Here is a 20,715-nt window from a genome sequence, read left to right on the forward strand (position 1 = left end):
CTCAAAAATTCACATCGCAAAGTTGCGAGGGTATCGACTCACGTGTAGTTGTAGCGATTCATCAGAAGCTGAAACGGCTCTCGGTTGTCTACCGGAAGCTGAATCGAATCCGATTTAGTCAATTGGGTAGAATTATCCGTCTCCGAACCGAGAATATAAGCGTGTCCGAGAACCAGTAGTGTCAGTGCCGATGTCATGATCGTAGCGCTATTAGACGTATGAGAGTTAGAACTACGCGAAAACTTGTCTCGGAAGCTCGTTTCTGGTAATCTTTGAGCGGAAACAGCGATACCCTGACCGCAAGTGGTTTGCAGTCAGGATCAGATGAACTCATAGTCCAGTTATTCTTCTCACAATTGAAATTACGATCGCCGCGAAACGTGATGCAAATTAATCGTGATTGAAGCAGCACAATTGGCAAACGTTACGGATTTTCAAATCATTCGCGAAATTATCAAATTTGCCTCAAAGTAAGTACTGTACCTCCCTTATTCAGTTTTTGACGATTCTTTGAAATGTGATTAGTTTTTGCGTATGATTTCATAAAAAATAACTCAGAATGGTAAACCACAACAGCTGAATATTCGTTGAAATTTCATTTATTGCGAACGCTCCTCACAATGGATACAAAATTTAACGTACAATTTACAGTATAATTCCGAAAATATATCGAAAGGTGCACGAGGCATTTTCGACCACTGTAGTTCGCTAGGATATTATTGAGATTAACTCAAGCTCCCGTTGGAAACGAGACGTATTCCCAAGGTTGTTCGCAAATGAAACCGTACATTCCGAAGCAGTCGATATCATTGTAGAATCCGGCTTTCGTGATTGAACCACAGTTCTCATTGACGATACTAGGCTCACCAGGGCCCCATTTCAGCCATCCTGTTTTGTTCAACGGGTCGCCGTGGACGGTAACGTAGTCGCCTTTGCTGTGGAGCTCGTGGAAACCACAGTGAGCGTAAAACGAGTTGGCCGAACCCTTGTGGCTTTCCTTTCCTACCCAAAGTGCCTTGACTGCTTCGGCTTCAGCGTCCGAATTTACTACCAGCAACTGACCACCTTCGGCAATGCACGTCCTTCTGGCGGTCTGCCAAATACCCGCTGTGGTATGGAGCTTGTAGGCACCGATGCCCTCGACGTATCTTCGAAGGAGAAAAAAAAAATAAATAAAAACAAACGTTAACCGGCTTTATTTCAACGTCGAAACAATTGCCAAGATCTTTCGCATTTCGAAGGAGCTGACAAAGAACGTTGAAAATTGACGATAGGAAATTCATTTCACTTACGTGTAGTCGGGGCGTCTGACCGGAGGCAGACAAGACTTCAACTCTTGCCTGGGCAAGGCGGCTATTTGGGGTGCGGTAAAGTTCGGTGTCAGGAGACAAAAGTTCCCGAAGAGAGCGAACGCGAATGGGGACAACATCGTTGCAGTGTTCGAAGTAATACAAGAAACTGTACGTACCGAAGGAACTGGTACGGGCTTTTATAGTTGAAAATCGTGACCCCCAAGATTACAGCTGCCGTGGTTATATGTGTGTCAAATTTTTTCAACTTGTCGATTTGTTCGCCGGAGCAAATTCGTTTCTTTTAATTGGCCAACTCAATATTTTTTTTTTTTCACATTATATAATAATCGACTTTTTCAACTTGCAAAAGCGAAGCGATCGTAGCTATCTTGAGAACACATGACCCTCCGCCTCGCCTCTCCCCCCCCCCACCCCCTCCCCCCCGCCACTTGTAAAAAAATTTCAAACGAAGCAGTTTTTTTCGTCTATGAAAAAAAAAAAAAAAATCCACTGGCTATATTTTATGAATAAAAAAACTACTCATCAGATCTGTGCGCGCGGGCTATAGCTCGTCGTGTAATGTGAAAAAAAATCTAACCAGCATTGCAAAAGAGGAAGAAAAGCTCGTTAATCATTATCTTGTCTATGATACGTCAGTGAAACGTTACATAATTTCAACATCGCTAATTATAATTGACAGGAGCCAAGATTTAATTCGTGCATCGACGCATTCTCGACAAGTGCACTTCTAATTTTCTCATTGCAACACGAATTCTGAAAATGTTGGGGCGATTTTTACACGACAGAGATGACGATGAGAATTCGGAAAGCCTGAATTCCCAATGTCGCCCAGCCCATCAAATCTCAATTACTTTTGATTAAGAATTTCGCTTTTGATTTTTTTTTTTATCATCAGCGAACTCCAATTTCATCAAATAAAAAACGAACAGTGTAGTTTCTCATCCGATACAAGAACATTGTAATTTCACCTGAAAATTGACGTAATTTATTGAATTTGAAATCAATGGGGCCACTTTAGCCTCCATCGGAAGTTGAAAGGCGTCTTAAAAATATCTACCATATCCTCGCCCCTCGATATCACTGTACGGAGAAGACTCGAAGTGATCTTAAAATTCCATCGAACCGTGCCAATAATTGAACCCAATTCAGCTACCTCTACATAAAGCTCGACATCCGATGGCATAAAAATTTCATCCACTCCTTATCCAGTTTTGACGGTGGGTCCAGTGGAGTTATTTCGTCGCTCTGGTTCGCGTGATAGAAGTCAAATGAAAACGAAGTCGCAAAAAATTATTGGCTACAAATTTGCTCCTATTTTATTTCTAGTTTCAACAGAGCAACCGCGTAATCAGCGTTCGGTCACGAAGATACCGCGAGCGAATTACGGGCTGTGGACGTTCGTTTGACGACAATCAAAAACAGTAAGTTTACACAAACGTTTCAATTTTCATTTCGTTTATTACACGGATCGATATTACAGAAAACAGACAACGTCTAGAATCACATTCATCCCAGCAGTTGTCACTTTTGACCCAATGGCGGCTCCCGCTCGAAGTTAGTCGTATAACTTTACCTCTCCTGTACTAGTTAGTAGATTCAGATGAAAACCATATCGGAAGAAACACGTGAAGTATATTCATCTATTCACAGATCGAAGGGATAAGGGTCGTGCTTGCTCTTCGTTTCGATGAGTTTCAACCAAAACGGAGGACCTTCGGTCGCCGGATCGAAATCGTACAACCCCGGCTCACCTACGAGTATAAAACGCAAATACCTAGCAGCTTCTCCGGGCTGATTTTTGGCCAATCTCTGGAACCATGTGAGAGCCTCCTGAGTACTGTTGGTCACGGTTTCTCTGATCCAGGCGACAGCCTCTTCCGTGTCGTCCCTCGTCGATTTTCGTTGGTACCAAGTTCCGGCTTGTTGGTTTTCTTCCAACGCCTGATTTATGTACCATAACGCGTTCTCGGTATTTTGCGCCAACTTGGTGGCGATCTCCGGCCACCGTTTGACTCCTTCGCTCACTGTGGCGACGGTATCCCGTGTGTTACGAAGTGCTTCTTTCAACCAGATCGAAGCAGTTTCGGGATTTTCCAACAGTTCGTCCCTCAGCCATGACGTTTTGTCACTGGTGTCGGTCAGTAGGATCTGTTTCACCCACCAAGAAGCATTGTGGACAACGGAATGATCGTCCTCGGACAACGCCGCCGCTGCCAATATCGCTAAAACTCTTGGTACAATTTCACTTTCATCGAATCCCTTGGATTCTAACTCTTTGATGGCTATTGTGTATATCAGAGTATCGTTCGACAAGGTCTCTCTAAGTTCTCCGATCACGTACTCGGTGTCGTTTCTGCCCGCTTTCAAACTCTCCCAAGTCGCGGCGTCCTGATTTTCGTCCAGCGCTTGATCGATGTACCACGATTCGATCGCCATTTCTCGTCTCAGTTCCGCGACGATTTCGGGATTTGCGGCGAACCATGTATCGAGTAACGTCACCACGTGTCGAGTGTCGTTAAGAGTGTCCTTTATCCACGAACTAGCCGCTCCGTGGTCGTTCTTCAACAACTCTCTCAGCCATAACAGTTGATCGCTCTTGTCGGCTGCGACCACTTCTTCCTCTATCCACCGAAGAGCATTGTGGGGACCCTCGACTACCCTGTTGGAAAAAAAAAGGAAGAATCGAGATAAAAAAAGGAGACGGAGATCCAGGTAACACTTGACCATAAGGTTCTACCGTTCGTATTTTAGCACTCGTATACTCGAAGATTCTTAGTTGCTTGACGTTCGATTGAATTGAGCAGTTTTTGACGAGAATGAACACAAAATGCTTCGAATTTCAATCGAATCTGAGCGATTGGCTCCATGCGGAATGACTCGATTAGGATTGGGGAAAAGAATAAAATCGAGATCTTCATCGTGGAAACTTGGTAAATCGAGACGATCACTTACGGTATCGGGTCTGCACCCAGTAGATAAGCTTGTCCGAGTAAGAGAAAAATCAAAGGCGTCCACATCGTTGATCGGTCGAAACAACGATTAACTCTGCACCGTATAGGGCTGATCTCGACTTTATATACGGGACTAGGTGACCCCTGCGAGCTTTACTACCTACTGAATGTAAAATAGTTGTTATCGTATTTACAAGTACGGTACGATCGGTGTGTGAAACCGATAACAAGTGACCTTAGTGTCACTCGCCATCTTTGGCTACGGCTAATATTCCAGTTGAAATTAAGTAACGCAATTACACGACGGAACGTTTACTCGAATATCTTTAATCGGAAATCGAATACGACCTCGAATCAGCCTTACTCGGACGTATTTTCGAGAATCGAAGCTTTTTTTATTCCAATATCGGGACTGCGTAACGATCGTGGGGATGCGGTTTCGTTTTGGACGAGTGACGATAAACGGGGATAAAATAATTTTCATTTTATTTCAACATTGGATCGCAACATTTCGTGAATCGCATTATTTTATAAGAAAGTCGCGTGATTCGTTGAAATTCAGTCCGCGCTCATCGCACCTTCCTTTATCAACTCGTTCTTGAGTTGCAAAAATCTTCCCCACAACGTTGTGGCCAACTTGTCATCCGGAGAACTGATTTCACTCGATTCCTCCGACGACGTTCTGCCGTAAGCATCCATCGCTAACGTCAGTATGGATCCTCGGAATGAAAAAATACCCTGCGAGGTGTCGTCTACCAGAGCTTTCGCCCACGTAAGAATTTCTTGAGTTTCGTTGGTCAGAGCTCCTCTGAACCATTCCAAAGCTTCTTCGGTATCGTTTCTTCCGGCCTGCAGTCTTTTCCATGTTTCAGCATCCTGATTATCGTCCAGTGCTTGATCGACGTACCACAAATATTCATCGTCTACCAATTTAACACGAGAATAGGTCACGTTTTTAATGGCTTCAGTCATGTTCGAATAGATATCCCGAGTGTTGACTAGCGCCTGTTTTATCCACGCCGAAGTCGCTGCCGAATTGTCCTCCAATCCTTTTCTCAACCATCTCGTTTCGTTATTTGAGTCGGTTAGCAGCGCTTCTTTTACCCACCGAAAAGCGTTGTAGGGTTCATCGACGCTTCTGTCGCAAAAAAAAGAGAAAAAAAAAAAAACGAAATCGGAATGAGACTAAATTTTGAACGTTGCCGAATCGCACGTCGATTATCTGGCCCGAACATATATAGAAACGAAATTCCTACCGATATCAAAAAATCTGGAACAGAATGACTTACGGTATCGGATCAGCGGTTGTCAGGTATCCTTGTACGAGAAGCAAGAAGATGAACGGAGACCACATAGTGCTTAATAAGATTCCAAATCGATTCTGTACGGAGATCAGTATGATATTGACTATATATTCGACGGAATTACTCTTCTCGTCCGCAGTCGTTGTGCATATCGTTATCGCTTTCGATACGGTATACATAATAAAATTGTTGTTGGTATCTGTAATCTTCGTTAAATAGTGACCCTGGCGTCCATTAATGTTACTTTTTATTTTCTGAAATGATGTAATATTACATTGAAGTAGCGCCAGATACTGGCTTTCGAATGCTCCAATCGTTAAGCTGGTAATTTTCACAAATTGAAAACATGACGATACGAGATAAGAGTTAATAATATAGCGAGCGGGTTGAATGAAGCGCGAGAAGGAGTGAAAAGTTGATGAATTACATGCGCTCTTTCTAGTCGGACTTTTTCATATCGAGCCAAAATTAGTTTGACAAATAATGTACCAGTCGATGACGTTGAAATTAACGAGACGGTTTGGAATTACGCTGATTCAGTATTGCCTCGTGATTCTTTACTTTTCGCAAATTGTAATGCGGAATATCGCATCTTCACCCTCTGACCTCACCGTTGCCGTTCCTCGGAAAGCGCTGTCACTGCATTTTTGTTTTCTATATTACTTCATCATTCCTACCGCGTAGAGTTGAAACCACATCTCAATGCAAAATATCGATTTTTCCAAACATTGCGTTAAAACAAAAAAATATATTCCAACTTCAAAATTTCATCCGTGAAAGGTGCTCCCCCCCCCCTTAACGTTCCGCCAAATTTTTTCATTCACCTCGGTCGTTAGAACGCGCCACGAAACGGAGAGACGTTCAATTCGCATCGACCCTGCCGATTTCCGTTCGTTCCGTAACAAGCTGAACAGGCTGTTGCATCTGATATTGCAACGTGTACGTAGGTGTGTAGGGTAATTCGCAAACGAATCCAGCGGGATTATCGCAGTTTCCGTCATTCAATTTTCCGTCGACGAAAATCGAACCGCAATTCTCGTTGTTTCCAAGACTGTTCGGTTCACCGGGTAGCCACACGTCGTATCCAGCTTTCGTCAGAGATTCACCGAATATCGTCACCCAATCGTCACGCCCGTAAAAATTGTGGAATCCGAGGCTCGCGAAGTTCGAGTCTCTCGAGTCACGATGTTGTCCCGATTGTCTGAGAAGTTGACCGACCACTTCGGCTTCCGCTTGCGAATTTATCACCGCGAGATGAGCACCCTCGTCTTCGCAAGCGCGACGCGCCATGTTCCAACTTTTCGCCTGTGTGTGAACCTTGTGCGCACCGATTTCAGGCGTGTATCTGGGGGAAGAAAATCGAGCGATTTACTCCACGGTCCACTGGCTTAAAAAATTTATATTTTCAAGGATCGTCGGGTTTTATTTGCTGCGAATCGAATTTCTCACGTGTAACCGTAACGCTGAGCTTGAAGTTGAAGCAGGCCCAGATTCAGGGAAAGAGGTGAATAAGGATTCGGTCCCACCGGCCGATTGTCACCTCCCAACGAATTGGCGTAACCGAGTACGATCCACGTCAACGCAGTCGTCATTATTGTTCTATGCTCGAATACGAAAGCGAATCAACTACGTGCGGGAAGAATTTCGCTCTCGGGTTTATATAGCCGCTGCTTCATTTACGATTTATCGAATTCCGCGCTTTACGCGATGTATTATTAACTGATAATGTGAATTATGAGTGATTGGCGTATACTTGTACTAAACTTAACTGTAAATATTATTCATTACGTACGCAGACATCACTCGATACGAGGAATATTTCAACCTCGTGATCGTTAGCGGATCAAATTCCATCGATTCTTTATGTACTTTGAAATTTTTCTTTATTTTTCATCCAATTCGAACTTGTACATTTAGCGCAAAGCAATCTTTTTTTTTATCACAACGTTTTTACTTTTCTAAAATTCGTGGAGGAATGTAGTTGAAAAAAAAATGCGCAGATCGCCTATGCTACCGTATTCTTGCTGGTCTTGGCTTCGAGGAGTTTCGACCAGAAATCTTCGTCGTCCTCTTCAACCGATAGCGAAAGTGACGAGTTATCGTCCGTTTCAGGTGAGACGAAAAGGAAAGACAGTACGAATCTGGCCTCCTCGTTTTCGTTCGATAGAACTTCTTTCAACCACGACAGAACCTCTTGAGTACTGTTGGCCAAATTGCCCCTTATCCAACGCGCTGCCGTTTCCGTATCGTTTCTTTCCGATTTCAGTTTATCCCAAGTTTCGGCGTCTTGGTGTTCGTCGAGCGCCTGATCGACGTACCACAGTCCGCTTCGAGTCTCACTTTCCACCACATTGATCGCTTGAGTCTCGTTCTTGAGCGCCAATTTTATCGCAGCCATGCACTCCTTGGTGTTACGAAGCGCTTGTTTTATCCATCCGGTGGCTCCCTCGGGATCTTTCACCAACGCGTCCCTCAGCCAGGCCGTTTCGTCACCGGTACCGGACAGAACCACACGTTTCACCCACGTGAGAGCGTTACGCGGTTCGTTAGAATCGGCTTGGGAGAGTTTCTTCCACAGAGATTCACCTTCGTCGTCGTCGGAGGTGGAGTCATCCTCGTCGCCGCTCGCTATCGCCGCCATCAGAAGAAGTAAAAATTTCGGAGCTCCGTCGTTGTCTTCCTCAGCCGGCCATTCGTTGATCGCTTCTACGAACAAAGCGCTTTCGTTCGTCAATGTTTCCCTCAGTTCTTTTATAGCGAACTCGGTGTCGTTTCTGCCCGCTTTCAAACTCTCCCAAGTCGCGGCGTCCTGATTTTCGTCGAGGGCTTGATCGACGTACCACGATTCGATCGCCGTTTCTCCGATCAGCGAGTCGAGAATTTCGCTGTTGTTAGCGAACCAAGTTTTGCATATCCTCAGGGCGTTTTGAGTGTTGTTCAGAGTCTTTCTGATCCACGCGGTAGCCGCGTCCGGCTCGTTTACCAGCCACTGTCTCAGCCACAGCGAATCCTCGCTAGTGTCCCTTTCGACGACTTCGTGTCGCAACCACGAAAAAGCGTTGCGAGGTTCCTCGGCTTTTCTGCGGAGGTGAAAGAAAATTGTTGAGGTGAGAACGCGACCGACGATGAAAAAAAATAAAGTGGACGTTGAATCGGTAGCGGGGTGCAACGATCGTCTGACGACGTTTAAGTAACTTACGGTAGCGGGTCCGCGTTCAGCAGACAAGCTTGCCCAACGAAGAGAAAAATCAACGTCGTCCGCATGTTGATCGGTTGAATTCGCGAAGCGATCTGTACACCCGGTGATCGATCGCGATTTTATACGCGGAATTAATAGGACATTCGTTATCGCCCGGTGACCTGACAACGACGATCGCAGCTGGTGCTCTGGTGACGCTCAAAATATACTGCAGAAATTGAGTAACTTATCTGCCGTTATACAAGAGATAGAAGTTAATCGGAAACGGACTTCGGATAATCGTACCGAAAAAAAGAGACCACATACCACAAATTCGTTTAGGAAAGTTTCTATTAAAAGTTTGGAGAGAAAAAAAAAAAAAAAAACAATCCTGTTCGCAAAAATTATCTACTACCCTACGATACAGTGAAGATCTCGGTCCATCCGAGACCTTTGGATCTTCTTTATCAATGACCTCTCTTATTTTTATGTTCGTCCTCCGCCGTGTCATTGAGTACCCCGGGTGAAATTTGAAAGTCTTATCGTAGACCGGCCTTGTTTGAATTCGCAAAAAAATTTATTCGTCGCCAATAGTTACGATATCTTCAATAACATCGAACATCTCACCCCGTTAATTTGACCCGTGATTGGACAGAAGCAAAAACGTCTCAACCGACAAAAATTATTTTTTTTTTTCAAAGCATTGCGAAAACGTAAAGCGCCTCGCACACGTCGTGAAAATATGTCGGTCGCACGTTCTTTTTTTTTTTAAGAATGTCATCCGTGTGAATTTGCCCAATCGAGAGCTGATTCCAGTTTTTCTTTTGGGCGTAAAAGCGGCCCTTAGCTGAAATAAATTGTTCATCTAAATTAATCGGAAGAATTTTCTTCGGGTATCCGGACTCACAACCAGTTTAACGTTCGATCATGTTTTATTCTATTCCTACAAAGAAATAAAAGATTCGTAGTGACATTTTCATTGCGAACAATAAATTTTTGTAATTTATACGAATGAAGATGGCGAGTCCCGTCAGACGGTGGAATCCTCATCGGATCGCGTATTCTTCTTTCCTCTTCGTTACCATCGTACAGATGAGATGAAAATCACGTCGAAGAAGAGCTGCGGAGAATTTATCTATGCTTCCGACGTAGGTGAGTTCGGATGCGTCGCCTCGTCGTCATTTTTCGCTTTGACAAGTTTCGTCCATATAGCGTCAACTTCTTCATCCGACGAAGGACTAGCTACATCTTCATCCGATTCGGCCGCAAGCGCCGCCATGAGTATTCTCGTCCTGATGGATTCCGTGTCTTGAGGTCCCTCGCTCACCAAATCTCTCATCCACGCTAAAATTTCTTGAGTCTGATTGGTCAGCGCTCCTCTGAACCAAACCATAGCTCTCTCCGTATCGTTCCTACCCGCCTTCAGTGCTTTCCAAGTTCGAGTATCCTGGTTGTCGTCGAGCGCCTGATCTACGTACCACAAATAATTCTCTTCAACTATTTCCGTACCACTCGATCCTGTTTCGTTCTTTATAGCTTCGTTGATAACCGCGACGGTTTCTCGAGTATTGCGAAGCGCTTGTTTTATCCACTCCGTAGCCGATTCGCGATGCTTTCTCAAACCCTCTCTCAACCATTCGGTTTCGTTATCGGTACCGTTCAGCACAGCTTGTTTCACCCACCAAAGTGCGTTGTGGGGTCCGTTCGTTCGTGCCTTGGCTACCCTCAACCACCAAGTGTCGTTCGTACTGGGTGTTTCGTCGTCCACCGTGTCCTCCGCCGACGTTAACTCCAGTCGCGTTCTCGTGAAATTTGCGGCTCTCTCGAACACTTCGTCCGGCATATATTCGAAGCCTTTCACGTACGTCTGGGTCTCGTTTCTCAGAAGATCTCTCAGCGAAATTACGGCTTCCGCGGTGTCATTCCTGCCCGCCAACGATCTCTCCCAAGTTTCCGCGTCCTGATTCGCGTCCAGTATTTGACCTATCCACCATCTTTCTTCGGCGGTCATTATCCTCACTTTCGGCAGCATCACCGGGTCGTCTTCGAACCAGGCTACCAATCGTTTCATCACATTTTGCACACCCGTCAGACCCTCTCTTATCCAAGAATCGGCCGCCTGAGGATCGTTCGCCATCAACTCCCTCAGCCACGATGTTTCCGGATTCACGTCGTTCGAGATGACATTTTCCTTCAGCCACCGAAAAGCGTTGTGGGGCTCTTCGACGCTTCTAATAAAACAATGAAAAACGTGTCAGAATTAGAAGAATTTTTTAACTCAACTCAAACGTATCGGATGTCGTTGAATCGTTCGTCACGCAATGGTGAAAAAAAATTGCAAATTGATGTGGAAAATTTTCGAACGAAATGACTCACGGTATCGGATCGGTTGCCGTCAGATATCCTTGACAAAGTAGGATGAAGATCAACGGAGACCACATGATATATTGCGTGCTATTGGATAGCTCGACGGATTCTGCACAACAAACGGCACATCACAACGTTTATATGTTCGACGAGAGTTAATTTTTCACGAACTTACGGGTACGAACATCACTAAAATTATGTAACAGAATCGCTCTCAGTTTCTCTTATCTGAGTTTTATGCAGAATCCGACGACCATCGTTACGCACATTCTTATTTTACTCCGAAATGATGCAACTACGGAATGCTGCACAGCCCGGATCGACTGATTTTCGTATCGATCTTCGTTGACTGCTGAAAAAATTTTGCACAATTTTAAATACCAGAAAAACGATCGAAGGTCGATCGATCGAACACAAAAGAGGAAAATCGGAAAGAATCAATGTTTTCTTCGAAATTACTATATTATATGAAAAATTCTGTCGCCAACCCGCAGATCTTTTTACCTCGAAGGATTCTAGTTCCTTTTCTCCATTTCTGACGGCGTAATTCTGAGGCGAGCTCATTTTTTTTCTTTTTTTCATTTATCTATATTCTTTACGTGTGTCCATAACGTTGACCGTGGGCTTGTTTATGAAATATTCCATCACAAGTGTCCCTGCGGGGTTGTTTTTTCACACGATTTTATGTTACCGTGACCTGCGTCATGATATTTTAACCCCCCGATCGAATGATTGATTACAAAACGATAATTAATTCCAATGACGAGACAGACGTGGGGACGTCCATATCAACACTGTGCATATTTTTCTATCAACGTGACAGGAAAAAAAACCTGCAATCGCAGCAATTTTCACGCCACAATCGGCTCGAAAAAATGATGTCAGATTTTTGTATTCTCCACCGTCAATGGGGAACTATTTTGATTCGGAATCCTTCGTAAAGTAATAAAATTTTCATTGCTGTCAAACGTATCGGATAACTCTGGATAAATCGATGCGAACATCACATTGCGTTTGACCCTCGATTGATATGGACTTTGAACGACGGGGACAAGATCAATAAAATGTCAGAGCCTGATTCTGTTGCGAGAATTATTCAATTTTTATTTCTTAATTCTATTTGTACAAATTCAGGTGAAGGATTCAGTTTTGAAGATCGTTGTGACGAACGAACTGAATATTTTTTCAATTATCTAACCATTCTTTTTTTCATTTCAGCACACGTTATTTTGTCTCTCTTATTCTCACGAAAAAAAATCATGTAAAAATGTGACTGAAAAAAGTAGCCGAATCTTTTTTTATTTTTTTTTTTTGTTTTTTTGTATTTTAAGCCACCGCCGCCGTTACGGGCGTATTCTGTTTGTTCTTCGCGTCAAAAAGTTTCGACCAGAAGGCAGGATCTTCCATTTCTTCCGACGACGGTGCCGTTTCATTTTCATCCGAATCGACCGCCTCCAAAATCAATCTGAGGAAAGATTCGGGTTCGTCGAAATCCTCCGTAACCAATCCTCTGAACCAGGTAAGTATCTCTTGAGTGGTGTTCGTCAAACTGCTCCTCATCCAACCGACTGCCTTTTCCGTATCGTTTCTTTCCGATTTCAGTTTATCCCAAGTTTCAGCGTCCTGATCCTCGTCGAGTGCCTGATTAACGTACCACAACTCGTCTCTGGTCTCATTTTCCAGTTCGTTGAGCGCGTCGGTTTCGTTCACCAGCGCCGTTTTCATGGCGCCCAGGGTATCGCGAATGTTACCTAGCGCTCCTTTTATCCATTCGGTCGCCGACTCGGGATTTTTCACCAGCTCCTCTCGCAACCAGCGCGTCTCGTTTTCGGTGTCGGTGAGCAATGCCTGTTTCGTCCACCAAAGAGCGTTGTGGGGATCGTTCGATCGCGCCTTGGTCACTTTCTTCCACAAGGATCTTTCCTCGATCGATTCCGACGAGGAATCGTCGTCGCTAACGTCGCTACTGTCGTCGGCCGTTGACGCCAGCATCATCAAGAGTCTCAGGAAAAATTCCACCTCTTCCATATCCTCGTCCAACTCGACGATAGACGATGTTATTTCCTGGGTATCGTTCGTCAAGGTTTCTCTCAACGACTGTATGGCGATTTCCGTGTCATTTCTACCCGCCTTCAAGCTCTCCCACGTTTCGGCGTCCTGGTCGGGAGTCAGCGCCTGTGCTATGTACCAGGACTCGACCGCCGTTTCGTCCCTCAGCTCGTTCAAAGCCACGGTACGATTCGCGAACCATGTTTCGAACAAGCTTATCGCTTTCTGCGTGTCCTCGAGAGCTTTTCTTATCCACCGTGCCGCCGAATCGTGATCGGTCTCCAACAACTCCCTCAGCCATGCCATATCCTCGTTCGGGTCGGTCGCCACGACCACATGTTCCACCCACCAAAAAGCGTTGTGCGGTTCTTCGGTTTGCCTGCAAAAAAAATAACAAAAAAAACAACACATTGAGACAACAACGATCGTCGACGAATTGAGAGTGACAAAGCGAGGGTGGAAATTGGACTGTGTGTATAACTTACGGTATCGGATCCGCGCCCAGAATATAGGCTTGTCCGAGTAAGAGGAGGATTAACGGAGTAAACATTATCGATCGATCGAAATGCACGATTAACTCTGCATAACGCGAGGCTGCGATCTCGACTTTATATACAGAAGAAATTGACCCCTTCAAGTTGCACGACCCACTGACTCCGTGACGGTATCTTAATTAGCATTATATAAAATCTCTGTTTGTTTTCGTTCCGTGAAAAAGTAATAAAGATGACCCCAGTGACCGTCACCGTCTATATGCTATTGCCACGCTTATGTAACGAGGAGGGATGTATTAGAAAAATAGAATGTTCGCTACCAATCAGTCTTGTGAGGGAATGATCTTTGTTTGCTGCTGTCGAAGTGGATTCGGAATTTTTCGCTAATCGGAAGCAAAGTAAAATGGAAATTCGAAGGTCATTGGGAAGGCCGAGCAACTCCGGGACGTGTATCGATCGTCGTTCTCATTTAGTTTCTGTTATTGTGAGTGTACGTTACGATAGCAGGGAATTAAGAGATCGGCCGAAATTCATCTCCAATAAATCGGTGCATCGCTACGTACAGTAATTGCGATCTCGTTCAATTTGATTGACGATAACTCGAATAAACAGGAAAAATTCATCCGAGTGATAATTTTCATTTTTTTTTTTTTTTTTTTCTTCATACCTAAAGCTATTCGATGTGAAACTATGCCAACGTAAATGTTGACATCGTTATCGTATCGAATAATAAAATTGGACACGATTTTGATCCCAAAGTGCTAACTAATGTCCTTTAATTAATGCTGATGCGTTCGTGTTGCAATTTTCAATATTTATTGATAACATTCCGCAATCTCGGGATTGGACAAGGTCGGGTATCAAGGTACCGCAGATGATTCATTTGAAAATGACATTTCCAGTTACACTTTGCAAAGATTGACGCGACATCTCTTTTTTCTTTGTAAATGGGATCGATGAAGATCAGGCGATCGCCACCTCGCATATGAATCCATATTTCAAACCGCAGTTGAGGTCGTTGAGGCCACCGTCTTTGTACAAAGATCCGCATCTCTCCGCGCTATGGGAATAATCCGGCTGACCAGGCGCCCATACGGTGTAACCAGCCTTCGCCAGTGTCTGACCGTGAATGGTTAAATATTCACCTTGCTGCCAAAGATCGTGAAAACCTATAAACGCGAGATCGCGATTATGCGTGCCCGAAATAGGGGGTGATTTTTTCCACATATCGAAGATAGCGTTCGCTTCGGCGATCGAATTCACGATAGCCAAATGACCGCCCTCCTCTTCGCAAGTGTGTCGCGCTTCGTTCCACGTGAGTGCTCTGGTATGAAGTTTGTGTCCGCCGATTCCGGACGTGTATCTGCAGATCCGTTGCAAAATGCCGTTGAGAAATTGAGAAAAACCAGAAAAAAAAAAAAAAACAACCAAATTCAAAATCGAACAATTGGTACGGAGAATTTTCTCTACTCACGTGTAATCGTCGCGCGTGAAAACCGGTTGGCTACGCAATAGACACGGAGGAAGAATAGGCTGGGACCAGTTACGAACTGGAATGAAAAATTTCTCTTTTATTGTTCGGTCGATTGCGTTTTGAGGATTCGTACTCAGCTTACCCGGGGTTATGAGGTACGACCAGACAAAGTCCTGAGTGTCGTGAAATTGTTGCGCTTCTGTCTCCAGGGAGAGGAAGATCAACAAGGGAATAATAAACGACGCCGAGGATTTCATGACGCGCTGAGAAAGTTTCCAGAGATCTTCTCGGTTCGGTTTTACAAAGAAGGCTGATACTTTTATTTACAAGATTTTCTATTTATAATTTATGTACCAACGATGCGATCCGAAGCGAGTGAGTTTTTCCCCCGTCGCCTTACGTCATATCGCTTCGTTTGTATTTTTGTTAAACTTGTTGACCCGATGGGGCTGTTATCGCTTCGCTCTAAACTCCACGTAATACGTATCGCGGAGTCTACGAAGTCCTCTTATAATTACTCTGGTGTGAAACGAAAATTTCAATACTCGTTATTCCACGCCGATAATTTCACGTTATTTCAAGGGGTGTAAGGTATCTCGCATATGAATCCGAATCGCGTCCCGCAATTGATATCGTTCAGTTTGCCGGACTTGTGAATCGATCCGCAGTTCTCCGCGCCTCCGGCGTTGTCCGGTTGACCGCCCGCGAATCCCGTGAATCCAGCCTTCGCCAATGACTGACCGTGAACGGTCACGAACTGACCCTCGTGATAAAGATCGTGAAAACCGATGGCGGCGAAATCCGGATGCGGCGAACCGGTGATGGGCTCCGAATTCTTGAGGATTTCGGTCACCGCGTTCGCCTCAGCGATCGAATTGATGATCGTCAAGTAGCCGCCCTCCTCTTCGCAGGTCAATCGGGCCTCGTTCCAAGGTACTGCTCTGGTGTGCAGTTTGTGACCTCCGATTCCCGGCGTGTATCTGACGGTATTGAAAACAAAGACAATGAAACATCATTAGCAAGAAATTTTCTAATTCAAGCATTATTCTCTTACGTGTAATCGTCTCGTCTCTGAAGAACCAGGCCGTACAAAAAGCAAGGAGGTCCGGCAAAGTAGGCTGAAACAAAAAGGACAAAATTTAGTTCTTCGATATCAAGGATGACGTGGTTCGACCAAAGATAATTATTTCAGGAACGAGGGTACCGAGAAACTCACCCAGGCCTCCACCGAATGGACCATTGAAGATCGACATATTGAATATCGACATACCTGCTGATCTGATGGGTGATTGCATTTGATTTGCCATCGTCAGCGAAGCAACCGACAGTTGAACTATAACGATGATTAGTTTCACTTTAGCCATGTTTTACGAACGGAGTGTACAACGCAGATACTCCCGTCTCCGTTGAGCTGATCGAGTGAGACTGAAATCATCCGATGAGACCTTGGAATTTATACGCAGTTATCGTACTGGCTGGTAATCCCCCGGTCTTTTCTCTTCTCCTTCGTTATTTATTATTTGCGGAGCGAACATCTTACGTCGAAGAATTTCCGCGATTACGCTTTATCTATTTTATTACGGATTTTCTTCTCCTTGCAATCAATTGCGACGAACTATTATCATTTGCCTCAGATAAGGCACACCTTTCGCAGAGCAATTAACACACCTACGCTATTTCGACGTTTCGGATTGAAAATTATGTGGGAAAATGATAATTTGACGATGACGAATTCGAGGCCACTGAAAGACCGAAAATTCGATTGATCGTGAGTATTGTGAGACATCGAGTTTTCGCAATCGTCTCAGCGTTTGAAAATTGCCGATTATCGTCATTGAGTCACGTTAAGGTACGCGGATTTTTCGGTATCCGATTGGGAAGTCCCGGGATTCCCGGCGATGATTCTTCGTTGATATTTCTTCAATTCATACGATTCTATAATCTATTCAAATCTCATCGAGTACAGATAATTAACATTCACTCATCTCGCACGTTTGATATGTTTTTTTTTACAATACAATACGCGGAGGACCATGATAATACAAAAGAGAATCTCGAGGAATATTAAATTGCGTGTATCTTAGAAACCGTTTCAAATTTATTACAATGAATTCGATCGAATATACATCGATGTACAGTGAGCTGCGTAATTCCGCAAAATTTTTACACGCTGTGCTTTTGACAACTTACATATAACGCAACTTCATCGTCGTTCGATTTATCGTAGGCCGGGATAGTAAAACCGCGTTTCATTACTGCGTTTTTTTTATTTAATTTTCGTTTTTCTTTCTTTGGTGTTCGAAATCCTTTTCCGTACCGAAGGTTGAAAGTGATTTCCTCAACCGTTGTCAGATTTCGGGTGAAACAGACGTGATTTCAGCCACAAATAAAATTCTACTTCCTTAGCCAGATATTCCGTGGAAATTTTTTCTTCCCCGGATGCTGTTTTCGGTTCCTTAACTTTGTTGGGTATTCTTTTCTTCACATCTGAAACAATCGCGAATGAAAACACGTTAATTCAAACGATAAATAACTTTTTTACGTCCGGAAGAAAGTAGAAAAGAACTCACGGAATTTCGAGTAGACTTCCGAAGCCCCCTTGAAAAAGTATGGAAAAGTTTTTTCCAAAATTTTCAAGGTAACTTCGACGTGTTCCAGTAAACCAACCACTGGATACCAGCGTTCGATGTTAGCCTGAGCTTCCATCATGGCCCAGGTACGATTTTCGTGTCTGTGGAAAAAAAAAAAAAATTAAAAGACAAAATTTAAAAACGAAAACGCCGCTATATACTAACCGCTACATGCAATGGAACGCGCAATAATTGCCGAAAAGAAAGTTCATCGGTACACACGAGGTATAATCGTAATTGCGTAATCCATACACCGCGTGAAAGGTGATCTACCCATGTTAGTAGTATAACACGAACAAATCGTGTGGGAAGCGGGTCGCGGATATTGAACTTGGTACATTGTTTCAATGATCTCTTCGTTCGCGATGAGTTCCTTATAGGTCGTTATGCAACGAAATAGAAACGAGATAATCGCAAAATGGAGAAACAAAAAGACTCCACGAGTCGGCGGTGAGGAATGCGCGGTCCGTATATTTTTGTGCATGTAAAACATTATATATTATAACTGCTGTGAAACACATCGTCCCATTTATTCCCACGAATGCGCACACCTGAATACCTATGTGCAGATTTACGTAACGTCGTCTGACCTCACGCAAAAGCTAAGCCGTCTCGAACTCGAAACTCAACGAACTCGGCGTTACGGTGAAAAAATATTAAGAACAAAAAAAAAGAAAAAAAATCAATCAAGACGCTATTGGAGGATGTTTTATTGCAGACACTGTGCTTACGTGCATCTGGGATCCTGTCCACAAAAGTAAGCGATCGATCCGCAATACGTTGGATTCACACCCTTCCCATTGTACCTGAGATAACGAAAAGCAAAAAACGTTATTTAGTGCCTGTCGCCGATGAGACGATCCCCTAAAACTCACCGCTTCAATATTTTCGGGTCGAGAGGGTTTCTGGCCATGGAAATAAAAGTTGGAGCTTGCCGACCGAATGCCGAGAAATTGAGGAATCTCAAATCAGCGTCAAAGGTCAACGGCACAGCCTCTCGTTTCATTATAATCGTGATGTCCTCGACGAGAAGCTCCTGCATGAGAAATATTGTTCGTTTATTATAGTAAGAATGACGTGTAATAAAAAAGAGTCATTGAAGATAGGCGACACGTGAATATGATCATTATATTGCGCTGAAGGATAATTCACCGTGATATTGTATCTACACTTGGTAAATGTCAGGGTAAAAAAAAAAAAAAAAAATTTACGACGAAGAGTGTAGTCATGCTATACATCGATGAAATTGAACCGGTGGTGTATTGAAGGAAAACATCATCGAATTAATAACAATTACGTTACAAAATTTCCCAAGGTTATTACACTATTCGTATATCGTAGCGGTCCTGACGAAGGTTTATTTTATTGACACAAAAAAAGCAGCTGAGTAAGACAGAAGAAATTGATAGTCATTGCTACAGCACCGCAGATTTAATAGCTGAATAATAAAAATTCATTGTTCGTAGACTGGATGATTTGAAAGAACGAAATAGTCAAATTGCAATAAAGTAATAATTGCGCAAAGTTTTACGAATCATTAACGGAATCGTATTATTTTATTAATTGAAGATTTGAATGTTGAACCGAATAATTGTTACGAAGATGATAACCGACCGATCAACTGTTAAAACTGACCATACCAGAGCAGACTGGATATCCATATACAACGGTAAATGGCTTTATCCATCGCAGCAGCTTTCCCTCTTTAACTATTGACCAATATATATAATTACTGTTCGGAATATCTAACGTATGTACGAACACGAATCCACCTATACGCTCTACTTACGTCCCATATTTTTTCTCATCTCTGTTATCGGATTTTCTATGCGTCGTCGCAGAGTAAAAATTGAGAGAATAAAATATAAGTGAATATGATGTATTTTTCACAAAAAAAAAAAAGAAAAAAAAAAACAAGGCGTCACAGTCGGTGAATGTAAATTAGAATGAGTATCGAACTTGAACTTGTGGGATCGCCAAACACTCGTGTAATAAAAATGTCGTAATGAACGTATATCGCGTAACGTGATGATATACAACACACACGTCGATTAATGAGAGTTCGTAAAACTGACCTGCTGAAGAGTTGTGAGAAGATTCTCGTCGCCCGGGGGCAATCTTATGTGTTTAAAAGCATTCAAGCCCTGAAGACGCTGCAAAATCAGAACCAATAGCTCCGACCCAGCACCCGGAAGTCTCGTTATCATCAGCGTGTGATCATTCATCTCCGGTATGCTTCGACGACCACCTATTTCCGCGAGGGATGGGGTGACGAAACGATGGGTCTGAAGGCATAAATTGGTATATGAAAAAACATGGCGAGAATTGAAAATTTCGACACTTTTTTCACATGGTCCCCGAACGTTTAAAATCTCGTTTACCTGATACTTCGCATCGCTGTTATCCAGGTTCTTTTCACGCTTTAAATCCCACGACGGCGTAGTCGTAACGCCCACTCTGGTCATTTTTAGATGCAAGTCTTCTGATTCCGGTTCCGTCGTTAATATTTTATTCAGAACAAAGAACGCGATTGTCAAGCATCCGATTATGCTCGTTACCAAACTGTTGCATCGTCGCATCAACGTGCTTTTTCTTACGCCCATTTCCGAATTTCAAAGTACGTTTTATTTCCACTTATTCACAATTGAAGCGTTCAATTTCCAACGTTTAAGTCTGCCGCGTTACTGGAGAGAATGTCAGTGGGTCACAGACTTCTCAGCTAGTAATCCCCCACATCTTGTTCTTCCAAAGAGGGAATCAGCTTCGAGATCCCCACCAAGAATAAATCATGAAATCCCCATAGAGTACCATTCTGTTTCAACTGTACCATTTTCGTTTCAGATATACGTATCGCTGCCACGATCAGACACACGCGTTTTGCCTAGACACTTACAGCATCGCATATCTAATGAAAAATGAATTTTCTTCGAGGACATGATCGGTATGGATAACCCA

General features: G+C 43.6%; 8 protein-coding genes across 9 annotated transcripts; all 8 read right to left on the reverse strand.

Annotated features, from left to right (window-relative positions):
• Positions 1 to 583: 583 nt before the first annotated feature.
• On the reverse strand, positions 584 to 1,469 carry LOC105690013 (hemolymph lipopolysaccharide-binding protein-like). The gene is made up of 2 exons (XM_012407484.4): positions 1,293 to 1,469; positions 584 to 1,148 (listed from the first exon to the last, which is right to left on the reverse strand). Exons 1-2 carry the CDS (start codon positions 1,427 to 1,429, stop codon positions 731 to 733), a joined length of 555 nt encoding a protein of 184 aa, XP_012262907.3. The 5' UTR covers positions 1,430 to 1,469; the 3' UTR covers positions 584 to 730.
• Positions 1,470 to 2,751: 1,282 nt separating this feature from the next.
• Positions 2,752 to 4,427, reverse strand: LOC105690043. The gene is made up of 2 exons (XM_012407533.3): positions 4,266 to 4,427; positions 2,752 to 3,972 (listed from the first exon to the last, which is right to left on the reverse strand). The coding sequence occupies exons 1-2, from the start codon at positions 4,328 to 4,330 to the stop codon at positions 2,958 to 2,960; spliced, it is 1,080 nt and encodes a 359-aa protein (XP_012262956.2). The 5' UTR covers positions 4,331 to 4,427; the 3' UTR covers positions 2,752 to 2,957.
• A 306-nt stretch (positions 4,428 to 4,733) lies between these two features.
• On the reverse strand, positions 4,734 to 6,413 carry LOC125500706. 2 transcript variants are annotated; one of them, XM_048654386.1, is made up of 3 exons: positions 6,016 to 6,413; positions 5,554 to 5,975; positions 4,734 to 5,402 (listed from the first exon to the last, which is right to left on the reverse strand). In XM_048654386.1, exons 1-3 carry the CDS (start codon positions 6,022 to 6,024, stop codon positions 4,823 to 4,825), a joined length of 1,011 nt encoding a protein of 336 aa, XP_048510343.1. In that variant the 5' UTR covers positions 6,025 to 6,413; the 3' UTR covers positions 4,734 to 4,822. The 2 variants fall into 2 exon arrangements, with proteins under 2 accessions (XP_048510343.1, XP_048510344.1); XM_048654387.1 differs by lacking the exon at positions 6,016 to 6,413 and having other exon boundaries at positions 5,554 to 6,009.
• Positions 6,414 to 7,434: 1,021 nt separating this feature from the next.
• Positions 7,435 to 8,937, reverse strand: LOC105690028. Its single transcript, XM_012407503.3, has 2 exons — positions 8,768 to 8,937; positions 7,435 to 8,648 (listed from the first exon to the last, which is right to left on the reverse strand). Exons 1-2 carry the CDS (start codon positions 8,830 to 8,832, stop codon positions 7,574 to 7,576), a joined length of 1,140 nt encoding a protein of 379 aa, XP_012262926.2. The 5' UTR covers positions 8,833 to 8,937; the 3' UTR covers positions 7,435 to 7,573.
• A 722-nt stretch (positions 8,938 to 9,659) lies between these two features.
• LOC105690026 lies at positions 9,660 to 11,282 on the reverse strand. Its single transcript, XM_012407502.3, has 2 exons — positions 11,123 to 11,282; positions 9,660 to 10,977 (listed from the first exon to the last, which is right to left on the reverse strand). Exons 1-2 carry the CDS (start codon positions 11,185 to 11,187, stop codon positions 9,882 to 9,884), a joined length of 1,161 nt encoding a protein of 386 aa, XP_012262925.2. The 5' UTR covers positions 11,188 to 11,282; the 3' UTR covers positions 9,660 to 9,881.
• Positions 11,283 to 12,191: 909 nt separating this feature from the next.
• On the reverse strand, positions 12,192 to 13,807 carry LOC105690025. The gene is made up of 2 exons (XM_012407501.3): positions 13,648 to 13,807; positions 12,192 to 13,541 (listed from the first exon to the last, which is right to left on the reverse strand). The coding sequence occupies exons 1-2, from the start codon at positions 13,710 to 13,712 to the stop codon at positions 12,440 to 12,442; spliced, it is 1,167 nt and encodes a 388-aa protein (XP_012262924.2). The 5' UTR covers positions 13,713 to 13,807; the 3' UTR covers positions 12,192 to 12,439.
• Positions 13,808 to 14,449: 642 nt separating this feature from the next.
• On the reverse strand, positions 14,450 to 16,591 carry LOC105690031. The gene is made up of 5 exons (XM_048654306.1): positions 16,347 to 16,591; positions 16,185 to 16,248; positions 15,711 to 16,110; positions 15,131 to 15,450; positions 14,450 to 15,019 (listed from the first exon to the last, which is right to left on the reverse strand). Exons 1-5 carry the CDS (start codon positions 16,492 to 16,494, stop codon positions 14,620 to 14,622), a joined length of 1,332 nt encoding a protein of 443 aa, XP_048510263.1. The 5' UTR covers positions 16,495 to 16,591; the 3' UTR covers positions 14,450 to 14,619.
• Positions 16,592 to 17,208: 617 nt separating this feature from the next.
• On the reverse strand, positions 17,209 to 20,713 carry LOC105690029 (uronyl 2-sulfotransferase-like). Its single transcript, XM_012407505.4, has 6 exons — positions 20,142 to 20,713; positions 19,836 to 20,045; positions 18,636 to 18,796; positions 18,492 to 18,566; positions 17,701 to 17,861; positions 17,209 to 17,617 (listed from the first exon to the last, which is right to left on the reverse strand). Exons 1-6 carry the CDS (start codon positions 20,361 to 20,363, stop codon positions 17,469 to 17,471), a joined length of 978 nt encoding a protein of 325 aa, XP_012262928.2. The 5' UTR covers positions 20,364 to 20,713; the 3' UTR covers positions 17,209 to 17,468.
• Positions 20,714 to 20,715: the final 2 nt, after the last annotated feature.

Source organism: Athalia rosae, chromosome 4, assembly GCF_917208135.1.
Source record: "Athalia rosae chromosome 4, iyAthRosa1.1, whole genome shotgun sequence".
Lineage (NCBI taxonomy): Eukaryota > Metazoa > Arthropoda > Insecta > Hymenoptera > Athaliidae > Athalia > Athalia rosae.

Bases quoted from the DNA above. Each gene is read 5' to 3' on its own strand.
- LOC105690013 (XM_012407484.4), bottom strand. From the start codon at position 1,429: ATGTTGTCCCCATTCGCGTTCGCTCTCTTCGGGAACTTTTGTCTCCTG. The intron at 1,149-1,292 runs GTAAGTGAAATG...TCTCCTTCGAAG, and splicing joins GTCAGACGCCCCGACTACAC to ATACGTCGAGGGCATCGGTG.
- LOC105690043 (XM_012407533.3), bottom strand. From the start codon at position 4,330: ATGTGGACGCCTTTGATTTTTCTCTTACTCGGACAAGCTTATCTACTG. The intron at 3,973-4,265 runs GTAAGTGATCGT...TTTTTCCAACAG, and splicing joins CTGGGTGCAGACCCGATACC to GGTAGTCGAGGGTCCCCACA.
- LOC125500706 (XM_048654386.1), bottom strand. The intron at 5,403-5,553 runs GTAAGTCATTCT...TTTTTGCGACAG, and splicing joins ACAACCGCTGATCCGATACC to AAGCGTCGATGAACCCTACA.
- LOC105690028 (XM_012407503.3), bottom strand. From the start codon at position 8,832: ATGCGGACGACGTTGATTTTTCTCTTCGTTGGGCAAGCTTGTCTGCTG. The intron at 8,649-8,767 runs GTAAGTTACTTA...TCACCTCCGCAG, and splicing joins CTGAACGCGGACCCGCTACC to AAAAGCCGAGGAACCTCGCA.
- LOC105690026 (XM_012407502.3), bottom strand. From the start codon at position 11,187: ATGTGGTCTCCGTTGATCTTCATCCTACTTTGTCAAGGATATCTGACG. The intron at 10,978-11,122 runs GTGAGTCATTTC...TTGTTTTATTAG, and splicing joins ACGGCAACCGATCCGATACC to AAGCGTCGAAGAGCCCCACA.
- LOC105690025 (XM_012407501.3), bottom strand. From the start codon at position 13,712: ATGTTTACTCCGTTAATCCTCCTCTTACTCGGACAAGCCTATATTCTG. The intron at 13,542-13,647 runs GTAAGTTATACA...TTTTTTTTGCAG, and splicing joins CTGGGCGCGGATCCGATACC to GCAAACCGAAGAACCGCACA.
- LOC105690031 (XM_048654306.1), bottom strand. From the start codon at position 16,494: ATGGCTAAAGTGAAACTAATCATCGTTATAGTTCAACTGTCGGTTGCT. The intron at 16,111-16,184 runs GTAAGAGAATAA...CAATACCGTCAG, and splicing joins CAGAGACGAGACGATTACAC to ATACACGCCGGGAATCGGAG. The intron at 15,020-15,130 runs GTGAGTAGAGAA...ACGGATCTGCAG, and splicing joins TTCACGCGCGACGATTACAC to ATACACGTCCGGAATCGGCG.
- LOC105690029 (XM_012407505.4), bottom strand. From the start codon at position 20,363: ATGGGCGTAAGAAAAAGCACGTTGATGCGACGATGCAACAGTTTGGTA. The intron at 20,046-20,141 runs GTAAACGAGATT...TTATGCCTTCAG, and splicing joins ACAGCGATGCGAAGTATCAG to ACCCATCGTTTCGTCACCCC. The intron at 18,567-18,635 runs GTGAGTTTTAGG...TCGTTATCTCAG, and splicing joins GACCCGAAAATATTGAAGCG to GTACAATGGGAAGGGTGTGA.